Below are 10,963 nucleotides of genomic sequence, written 5' to 3' on the forward strand. Positions count from 1 at the left end.
TCTGAAATTCCAAGGTGTCCTTGGCACTGTGAGATTATGTGACCTCAGAGGCTGACTTCATGGAAAGTCCTCCCCCACAGGGGCCCCTCACTAGGGGCGCCTCCAGCTGCTCTGTACATTTCAAACCTTCAAAAAAGTGGCTGCCTAAAGGATCTATATTTGTATTATCACTGAGTAGGGAAAACAGGTGGCTGGATTATTGTTTACCCACATATACTCTTGAATCCACCTCTTGCTTCTCAAATGACAATAGATAGCTCTTTTCTATCTTTTAAAGACAAATAGGATGTAGGCTGATATTACTATCAGTAATGATAATAATAACCTTAAGGAACAGAACTGGCAAAAATTTAAAAGAGCTAGTAAGAATCTCTGACTCTTCACTCTGAGCCTCATTTCCTGAACCCCATTTCATGCCTGAACAGAACTGCAAGAGAAATGGTAGACCTTCGGGTCTTGGGGGAGGGGAGGTGGAGAGTCTAGCCGGCGGGCGAGAAAAACAGACATGGTCGATTAACCCCAAGGGACTGATCCTCCATGATAATCTGAGAAGGGCAAATAGAAATTCCAGGGATATGATACACTTTTCATGCTTCTGGCGCAGACTGAAAAGATTAGCAGTGTCAAGTTGTGGAGGGGGGTGGGGAGCGTCGACCCGGCTCCTGCTGCGGTGCCATTCGGAGGGTTAATTTGGGGACCCTAGCTCAGTTAACAGAGGCCTCACTGGACAAAAGGCAGACGTGAATTTAAGTCACTGTGTAGTCTGAGCCCTCTTTCCCGCCTGAACACCATCTCCTGATTACCCTGGAGGCAGGCAGGCGCGCTTCTGGACACCAGACAGAGGAGGAGACTACCTCCTGTCCCGGATCTGAGGAGGTTTGAAAGAGCAGAGGATATCCGAAGGCGAGGGTCAACAGCAAAGCGGGTCCAGAACTGCATTGCCCATACCCCTTTCCGGCCCCTGCTCCAGTCCATTTGGGGGCAAAAAAATGGTGGGCTTGGGGGAGGAATCTGGGGAGGGGACAGTGGTCAGGTTTGGGTACCAGCTCCCTATTCGAAAGCAGGCTGGCTTCTGGCCCAAGGAAAGAGGAGGAGGAAAATGCCCGGGTAACCTGCAAGCGCATGTGAAGGCAAGAGCCACCTGCAAACCACGGAAAAGAAGCGAATGTAAGCGACCCCCGCGGCAGGTCCTGTACTGCAGTTGTCACACCACAGCCACGCCCTCTACCATTTTGATTCAGAAAATGGTGGGCAATAGAGAATGCTGGGGAGGTGGGCGGGACCCCTGCGTGGGTGCCAGCTTCCTATTGCGGAGGATGTGGGCGTGTCGAGTGGAAGGTTACGAAAGAGAGGTAAGCACCCCGGTTCCCTGCAGATGGGTCCCCAGGGGTAGGGGTGGGGGTGGGGGCGGGGGCGGTCGGGCAGTCGTGGAAGCAAATCCTTTTCCAGGACTGCGTTCCCCACATTCTTGCCTAGCGCGCGCGCGCCTGCGTGCTTGTGTGTGTGTTTAGGGGGAGCTGATGGAGCTCTCTCGAAAGGAGTACTATGGGTTCTTTCCTTTTCTCTCCTTCAGGGAAAAGATGGTCTTTTTTCAAAGGAAATTTCCTGCCATGATAACACACCAGCAGGTCAGAAGGTTAATATTCCGGTGACAGAGTTCTGGATTTTTATCTTAATTTTTCCTTTTTTCTTGTGCCTTCTCAGTTTTCCAAATAGAGTATCTATTACCTGGGTAACAAATACTATTATAAGGTTAACAAAATGAAAAATTATAAAATTCAAAAGGATCTGTCAATCAGTTGATAAGATAGTCTAGTAGTTCTCTCCAATCATCACAAATCCGTGTCTGTCCCCCACTATATTTTTGTCATACAATATGCATTTTTTTAAAGATTTTATTTTTCCTTTTTCTCCCCAAAGCCCCCCGGTACATAGTTGTATATTTTTTTTTTAGTTTTGGGTCCTTCCAGTTGTGGCATGTGGGATGCCGCCCTCAGCATGGCTTGATGAGTGGTGCCATGTCCGTGCTCAGGATTTGAACCGGGGAAACCCTGGGCCACCGCAGCAGAGCACGCCAACTTAAGCCATGGGCTGGCCCCACAATATGCACTTTAACAAGTGTCACAGATGACTCCATTGCACTCTAAACTTTGAGAGCCATCCCTGAGTTTATCAGGTTAGGCTAAGCTTATGCTAGAGTAACAACACTCAAGCCTCAGTGGCTTAACACAGCAAAGGTTTATTTCTAGCACACAATAAATGCCCATGTGTTGGTGAAGGCCAGGGGTGAGGGGTTCTTTGCTTCCTATAGTCTGTCAGGGACACCAGCTGAAGGAGGCTTCACAACCTGGAACATTGCTGGTCACTGTGACAAGGGGACAGTGTCAGAGAGATCTGTCACCCACTCTTGTACAGTAACCTCAGAAGTAACATAAGTCACTGCTGTGCACAGCTGATTGCCTGGAACTAGTCATGTGGCCTCACCTAATAGCAAGGGGCTGGGGGGCTTTGGGACTAGTAAGTACAGTTATCTGTGTGCCCAGAGGGAGTGTAATCTATAAAGAGAGAAAAAGAAAATATTCATAAGAATTCAAGGGGTGAATGCATCTCTAAAGCACTAAAACAAAAAATTCAAAATTACAACAAGGGGCCAGCCTGGTGGCATAGTGGTTAAGTTGATGCGTACCCCTTCAGTGGCCCAGCGTTTGCCAGTTCAGTCCCAGGCGTGGACCTACGCACTGCTCATCAAGCCATACTGTGGCAGGTGTCCCACATATAAGGTAGAAGATGGGCACAGATGTTAGCTCATGGCCAATCTTCCTCAGCAAAAACAGGAGTATTGGTGCTGGATGTTAGCTTAGGGATTATATGCCTCAAAAAAAATTTACAAAGACAAAATGACAAGTGTAATATAAGAAAATTAAGTTTCTGGGCCAGCCCCAGTGGCCTAGTGGTTAAGTTCGGCATACTCCACTTCAGTGGCCTGGCTGCAGTTCCAGGTCATGGACCTATACCACTTGTCTGTGAGTGGCTGTGCTGTGGCAGTGGCTCACATACAAAAAGAGGAAGATTGGCAGCAGATGTTAGCTCAGGGTGAATCTTCCTCAGGAAAAAAAAAAAAGAAAGAAAGAAAAAGAAAAGAAAAGAAAATTAAGTTTCTATGAAGCAAAGCAAGAATGAACATGCTCTTTGATTTTTGTTTTTTCTAAGATGTCATTTCGGGGGATCTTCATGTCTCCAGACCAGTGTTCAAGATTATGGCAGCCTGATGGGTGCTGGTCGAGCTGGATTCTGGCTGGAATGAGGTGAGGGTCCAGGGGCTCACTGTGGCAGTTTTACAAGTCAAGATAAATCCATCCCCCTGGCGTCCTGAGGGGTGGTGCTCAGGTAGAATTTGGAAGGCCTCACCCAAGCCACACTCCTCTGCAGGGAGGTCTGACTTTGGTTTCTCTGCTCCAGCCTGCAGCAGGCACCAGACCCTCCTAGGCTGATGGCTGGGCTGTCCTTGACATACTTACCTGGAGGACAGGGACTGTCCCCATCACAGGTCAGAGACCTTTGCCCTTCCCCCCTTTTCCCTTCCTCTTTCGGGAACCTTTTGTAGGGGAGGAGATAAAGCCCCAAGGATTCCTAACTGGAAACACTGGTTGGGACAGACTTTGGGTGAGCAGATGTCCAACCAGGTAAGTTGGGGCTGAAGCAGAAGGAGCTGGTCCTTCTCTCAGAGTCCAGTGAAGTAGCCCCCCAAAATGGGGTTAGACCTCGGACAAGACCTCTCCAGCCCTCTCCCGCCCACCTTTCTCAGATTCCCAGAAGAGCCTCGAATGTGCACAGGCCTGTTTGGGTGGTTCTGCGGTGACTGTAGCTCTGTGTGTGCCTGGTGCATGCTTCTGCTGTCTGCGTCAGCCCAGGCCCAGAGGCACAGGAGACCCCAGGGAAAGGGAGCTTGCAAAGGCACGTGGTCCTGCAGCTCAGGAGAAAAGGGGTTTCACCTCCTGTGTGAACATCCCTGTGCACTGCAGGCCCAGCCCACGAATTGGGAGCCAGGACAGTCAAGCTGTGAGCTGGTGTGAAGATGCTTTTGAAGGCATCGATGGTGGAGGGTCAGTGGCATCCAGAGCCTGGTTCTCTGGGCCCCTCGCCACCTCCCTGCCTAGGCAGAAGGCTGGTATCTCAGTCACATGTCCCAGAAGTGACTTGCCTGGCCAACTCCAGAGCAGAATGCATTGAGGGCCCTGGACTCTGGAGAGAGCCCTCTGCTAACCAGGATGCCCTGGCTCTAAGGGGACACTGCATGAGAGTGGGAGGCCCTGTGGTGAGGCAGCGTAGAGGGATCAAGTTCAGGGTCCTTGCAAAGGGCTCAGGCCTCAGGCAGTAGAAGGTATTGGGATGACTGCCAGGAAAAAGTCACCAGGGCTCTGGTGGCCCTGGAGTCACATAGCTCAGATATTTCCTCAGAAGAACCTTTGGATCTCTTCTGACATTTATGCTAAGGCCCCCCTTTCCCCAGGTGCTCCCATGCCATAACTGAGCCTGTTTGGGCGGCTTGAGCCGGCCCTTCTGCTCACTGGAGGACTCCTTTAATCTCTGTTCATACTCCCCATTGGCCTGGGGCAGACTTTCTCAGTATTGCCCTGCAGACTGGGCTTCTTCCTGCCTAATCCTCCCTTCTTCCCTCCTTCTTCTAACAGGTGTGAGACGTGCATCACAGTGTGAAGGCTCTCTCCATCTTCTCCTGCTCCTTCTCCCTTTATCTTTCACAGGTATTTCCTCAATAAATCTCTTGTATATCTAAGCTTGTCCTGGCATTTGCTTCTAGGAGGGCCTGAACTGATCATAGGGTCAGGGTGCTTTCACAGATGAGATTTCAAGTTTCACATTTCTCAGTAGCTGTACTATTTTTCAGAGAGGCAGGATAGTATAGTAGTTAAGAGCTTAACTAACTGGATTCAAGTCCCAGGTCGAGCACTTTTAGCTGTGTGTCCTTGGACTCTGTGCCCCTTTCCTAAAATGGGGATAATCACATTACTTCCCCTTAGGGTTGTTTTGAGGTTTATATGAGTTATTATACAGACCACTTAGTGTCCCACACATACTAAGTAATATCAGCTATTTTACCATCTTTGATAGATGAAGTCAGAAGAGGGACAGGATCTTACCAGTTCCTGTGGCTCTTGATGAGTTTGGTGCTGAAACTCTCAGTCTCCAGTTCTGGAACTCTAAATACACATGCTCTATTTATTTTTTTTTTGGTGAGGAAGATTGTCCCTGAGCTAACATCTGTGCCAGTCTTCCTCTATTTTTTGTATTTGGGATGCCACCACAGTGTGGCTCGATGAGCAGTGTGTATGTCCACACTCAGGATCCAAACCTGCGAACCCTGGACTGCTGAAGTGGCGTGCACAAGTTTAACCACTATGCCACGTGCCCCTGCTCTACTGATTTTTAAACTAGAAGCTAAAATTAAGGTTCAGGAAAACACATGAACCAGTTGATGGCATGATGATTGTGTCCCCTACCTTCAACTCCCCTGGGTGGGTAAGTCCCAGAGGGAGAATAGTGTGATAATATTGTCCCCTTTTCTATACTGTAATCGTCTAGTGATTCTGGAATACAGACATGTCACTGAAGATCATACCTGCGTTTCCCCTTTTTGCTGTTCCATTTACAAATGCTCTTCATGGTAGACTGTGTCAAAGGCATATTTTTAAAGGAAGGGAAGAGGCAGGGTGGGAAGGGAACTAACATTTACCTGAGTGCTCACTAAGGGACAGAGGCAGTGTTTGGTGTTCTGGGTTGATTCTCTCTTTAATCCCCATAGCAATCCTGTGAGGTATGGAGCAGTATTTCCCTTGCACGAGGAAAAACAACTCAGAGAGGTTAAGTGTATTTCCCAAGGCCCTAAATCTAGGAAGCTGCACAGCTTGTATTCTAACCCAGCTTCCTCACACTCCCAAGCCCATACTTTACCTTTTAAATGTTTTTAAACTTTCGATGGTGACCTTCCAGGACTGGGGAATTGCTTGGTTTAAATTTGCACAACAGGATGTTAAACTGGAAGTTTCCTCTTACACATCAAGATATACTAGATATGAAATTCTAAAGCCAGGTTTTCAAAGGAAATAACCTTACCAAACTTAAAGCAGCTGCTCTAAAACTTACAAGGAGAATTAAAAGGGTCAAGACAGAGGAGATATGGAGATGGAATTTTTGTGTGGAGGATTTCTTTGGAGTGGGCTTCCCAGGGGGAAAAGTTGGAATGCTTTCCTCTTCACCCCAGGGCATCAGCTGGAGCCCTTGCAGCTTGATTTGTATCTTCCTGAGTTTGCAGGAACAGTGAAATGGAATCCGACTCCAGCAGGAGAAATCTTATGGGCTAGAGAACGTGACTGTGGTGATGGTGGGAGCAAAGGAGAGGTGACTTTATTGGGATGTTTACATTCCCAATTTGTTGTGAGCAAAAGATATATGGGTGTTTCTCAAGTACCAGAAGTGGGCCGTGCAGGAGAGCAAGCTGCTCAGTGTTGCTGAAGAGAACTGTTAGGGAGTGCTGTGGATTCCACCAGAAAAACTGGTTGGAATGGACAACTGGAAAACCCGGAGCTGAGGGGAAACAGCACTAGAATGTTTCGCTCTTGACACCGGAGTTGCAGTAGGGGAGCCTCAGGTGAGAAAGAGTCAGATTTAAACATCAGTTAGACTCAGAGAGCATGAAGCCAACTCGCTATGCGACCAGTCAAGAACTTTCTGCTTACTCCCTCCCTTCAACCCAAGACAGGCCTGAAGTCAAAATCAGCAAGCTGGGGAGCATGGGGAAAGAAGAAACTCAGCACATCCTTTCTCCCAAAAGTCGTAGATCCACCTGAAGTTGGTGCTAGCTGAGGGAGGAGAAGGTTCAACTCTAAATAGTTTTAGAGGGTCCTTTATTATTTGGGACTGGGGGTTCTAATCATTGAAATAAGGCTCAATTTTTTATTTAAAGTGACTGTAGGAGTCTTCACAGTGAGCAGCAAAGCCACGGGGCCTGGGAAAAGCTTTTTAAATGTACAGGATTAGACAAAAATAAAGTTGCGTTTTGACCATATCTCACCAGTAGTTCTTGTTCAGTATACTGACTACATCTGCTTGGTATGGTGTTTGTGACGTGCCGTGCTCCTATGAGTGAACACTACTAATGTTTTTGCATTAATTTTGCTATACCAGCTTTCTTTTGCTTAGAATTTGCCTGGTATATATTTTTGCATCCTTTTCTTTTGAACTTTTCTGGAAAATTTTAAGAGCACTTTGAGAAAGACCATGAAACTGGATTCTGTGCCTTTAAAAAAATCCAATCTGAGGTTTTCTTTTTAATGAGTTGAATCCATGTATATTCATTATGATTATTGACATATGGGATGTATATTTCTACCTTTCCACTTTGTGTTTTCTGTTCATCATACTTTTTCTTTGTATCCTTCCCTCTTCCCTCCTACTTTCTGTTGGACCAATGGAGTTTTCTTTGGAATTTTGGAATTTACATATTCTATTTGTAATCTTTTAGTTCTTATCCTAAGATTTTTCTAAATTGTTTATCTAACTTTATATTTTTAAACAAAATCTAGACTATCTCCAACTTCTATTCTCTTATTTATAGACTTTTACATTTTGAATTTATTTTCCAAAAAAAATATATACAACTTTTAATAATTGGCATTTCTATAAGCAAGCAAACAACCATAATTTTGATAGTTCACAGTTCATGACGCACTTTTAAATATATTATCTAATTTGATTCTAGAAAAAGCTCAGCTAAGTGTTAGCTTCATAATGAATTAATGAATTAGGAAAAAAAGAAAAGAAAACAGCTCTTCAATTCGTAATGGTATCTTTAAAGACTCTTAAGAGTCTGGGGACCTCAGGTTGAGAACCACAGATTTTAGGAATATATTCTTTACCCTTTCCTTTTGGGAATGGAGAGAGGAGAGAGAATTATCATTTTTGAACATTTATTCTGTGCCAGAAATTTGTCTTAGGCAAGACGAGCCTTATATTTAATGGCTACCTTCTTTACTTTCTAGGTGTTTTTGGGTGTCATGAGAGATATTTCACAACATGTTCCTGTACCAGTCCATGTACACTCTCCTGAATGGAAAATGGGCTTGCTTATATTGGTAATGATATTGATGAAAATAATTTTAAAAACCGATTATAATAGCTGTTTATTTTGGAATCACCATGTTATCTAGGTGCTGAATCTCATGGGCTATCCTCCCAAAACCACTCTTCAGTTTTAGAAGGGAAGCCATTTAGTCATCTAGATGAAACTATATACCTGTGTAATTTCAGAATAGAGAAACTTGCTAAATCAGCAGAGTTGGGTAGTAGTTTGGGTACACTTATAATTGCCCTCTTTTTTAAAAAAATTGATCGGATAGGCTGGTTTAGATCCTTATAAAGCACTTTAGGCCTCTCCTGAATATTCCTAAGGTATCGTTTTTAAAAAATGAAACAATTAACAATAAATCAGCTAAAATAAAAAGAAACGACCTATGAACTGAACTGGAAAATATTGAATTATCAGTCACTGAGATATTACATATGCATTGCATTCTTATATTTTTCTCTCTTCCCATTTCCAGCAGAGATCCAGGAGAGGGAGGTTTGTGGCAGAGCTGGAAGTAGAAGCTGCTTGTAGCCAGTGGCTTTTCTATTTTGAAAAGGATTATATTCCTTGACAAAATCAAGCCACATGTTCCTGTATCGGAATGGAGGGCATTTGAAAGCAGCAAGAGAAGAGAGGTCAGGGTTTGTGGGTCCTTTCAGTAGCAGAGACATGAGTATTTCTCCATATCAGGACCCAAGGAGGACTCTATGATGGGCTCAGGGAAGCTGGGCATCTAGTCTTGCCAAAGATTTCCCTACCCAGAGGGTTGGATGGAAGCAGCAGGGACAAGGGATCTGAAGATACTGTGTCCATTCAGTAAATGAGCATCTCATCCCTAATCAGTGTGGAGAGACATCTGATGACTGGGGATCTCCTCAAGCTACAGTGCTAGATAAGACCATAGGATGTTTGTACAGCTAGTGGAGACGGGGAATCCCAAATAACTGAAGTGGGTGTCTCACCAACATGCTATGCTTGGATCACGGTCATATTTATGTTCATTTAAAAGCAATTTTAAAATGTGATATTTCTAACATGCTCAAACATGTGAGCTAAGATCCATCTGTTGCCAACCCTCCTATTCAAAGTTTCAATAACAAAGGAAACAGGCCCTTAGAGAGTGTTTCATGAGTGTCACGAGCTATTACACAACTGTCCTCTGAATGGATGAGTCCTTCTTAATAACTCTTCTAGTTGGCCAGGCCCTAGGTCTGAGAGGACATAATAATTCTAAGAATATATGACAAAGTATGAACTGTAGTTATTTCAGGTATGTGTATGCTAGAAATCTCTCATTCCTCCCACCCCATCCACTTTGCCTTCCTGCTCTGTGTCCCCCAATCTTACCAATATAGACTACATCAAAGGTCTTCCTTGCCCTCTGGCTTCCAGTTTGGCCAAAAGGAAATACCCAGCAGGAGTTAAAAAGGAGGGAAGAGTGAGGTGAGGTATTTCCCCCCTCATCCTGGATTCTCTCTTCAAGGTCTCTGTGAGCTTACTGTATCCTGATCACAGCTGCTGTCAGGTGGCCCTTTCCACACAGCTGTCTACCATTCCAGTAACCACTCCCCCACCTCCCCTCCTGGCTCCCACTCCTCTCCAGCTCCTACTCCATCCTTACCCCAGCCCCTCCCCTGACCCCGCTCCCTCCCCTCCTCTCTTTGCCTAGAGGTAGTAATACCATGTTACGTGCGGAATTGTGTCACCTCCAAATTCATATGTTGAAGTCCCAACCTCCAGTATCTGCAAATGTGACTGTATTTGGAGAGAGTCTTTACAGATGTAATTAAGTTAAAATGAGGTCATTAGGGTGGGCCCTAATCCAATATTACCGGCTTCCTTAAAAGAGAAGATGAAGACACAGGTACAGAGGAAAAGACCATGTGATGTCACAAAGACAGCCATCTAAAGCCAAGGAGAGAGGCCTCAGAAGAAACCAACCCCGCCAACATGTTGATCTGAGACTTCTAGCCTCCTGAACTGTGAGAAAACAAATTTCTGTTGTTTAAGGCACTCAGTCTGTGGTACTTTGATGTGGCAGCCCTAGCAAACTAATACACGCCGTGATCCTACTCCTCTGCTGACAACTTGGGAAAAATTCTCTATTAAGCTCCTCAAATCATCCATTTTGAGTATCATTTATTTCCTGCTTGGGACCCTGACTGATCCAGTAGGAAGTATACATGACTGATCCAATAGGAGTATACATGATTCTTATTTCCATTTGTTCTTACTACATTTTTCAAAATTTCTGCAGTAACCACAGAATACTTTTTTTCGCTTAAGATGTAAAAAAAAAACCACTGTCATGAAACAAAATTTGGTTTGACTGGGAAATTTCCATAGAAGATGGTTTTATAATCACAGACTTCCAACGCCATCCCTCTCCTCCACAGATCCCCTACTCTAGGATTCCCAATATTATGTCCAAGGAATTATAAAAATAGAGGGAACATGACATCAATTAGGGAACTAGGGAAAGCTGCCATCCTTGGCCCAAAACTTACAAGTGTTTCTGATAGATATAATACTGAAAGGGGCTGCCCATGCTTCCTCTGGTGGGAAAGAGCAAAGCTCTGTGTAAATGTTAAGTGATTGTTATAGTACCCACTAAATATCCGATTGTACCAGCCCAGCCCAACTCATAGGGGCAAGGAGCATCAGGAACAAAATTGGCTCATAGAAGCAGCACTAGAAAGAAGTCCCACCTTGAGAAGCCACACTGAGGGGAGAGGCGGGGCCTGGCCTGACAGGGCACACTCCTGGCGGCCACACCAAAAAGAAAAAGGAGTTCTTTCACGAGGAGTCAGAACTCTCTCC

General features: G+C 45.1%; 1 protein-coding gene across 8 annotated transcripts; it reads left to right on the plus strand.

Moving 5' to 3' along the window:
* The first annotated feature begins 767 nt into the window (after window positions 1-767).
* Window positions 768-8,508, plus strand: LOC103544920 (uncharacterized). 8 transcript variants are annotated; one of them, XR_011536031.1, is made up of 6 exons: window positions 768-876; window positions 1,065-1,167; window positions 1,574-1,628; window positions 3,211-3,305; window positions 3,460-3,547; window positions 4,692-4,795. XR_011536031.1 is itself a non-coding variant. In XM_070605094.1 (5 exons), the coding sequence occupies exons 1-5, from the start codon at window positions 990-992 to the stop codon at window positions 4,695-4,697; spliced, it is 615 nt and encodes a 204-aa protein (XP_070461195.1). In that variant the 5' UTR covers window positions 854-989; the 3' UTR covers window positions 4,698-4,795. The 8 variants fall into 8 exon arrangements, 2 of the variants coding, with proteins under 2 accessions (XP_070461195.1, XP_070461196.1); XM_070605094.1 differs by having other exon boundaries at window positions 854-1,352; window positions 1,574-1,636; XR_011536034.1 differs by lacking the exon at window positions 768-876 and having other exon boundaries at window positions 1,033-1,167; window positions 1,574-1,636.
* Window positions 8,509-10,963: the final 2,455 nt, after the last annotated feature.

The sequence above is a fragment of the Equus przewalskii genome, chromosome X (assembly GCF_037783145.1).
Source record: "Equus przewalskii isolate Varuska chromosome X, EquPr2, whole genome shotgun sequence".
Taxonomy (NCBI): Eukaryota; Metazoa; Chordata; class Mammalia; order Perissodactyla; family Equidae; genus Equus; species Equus przewalskii.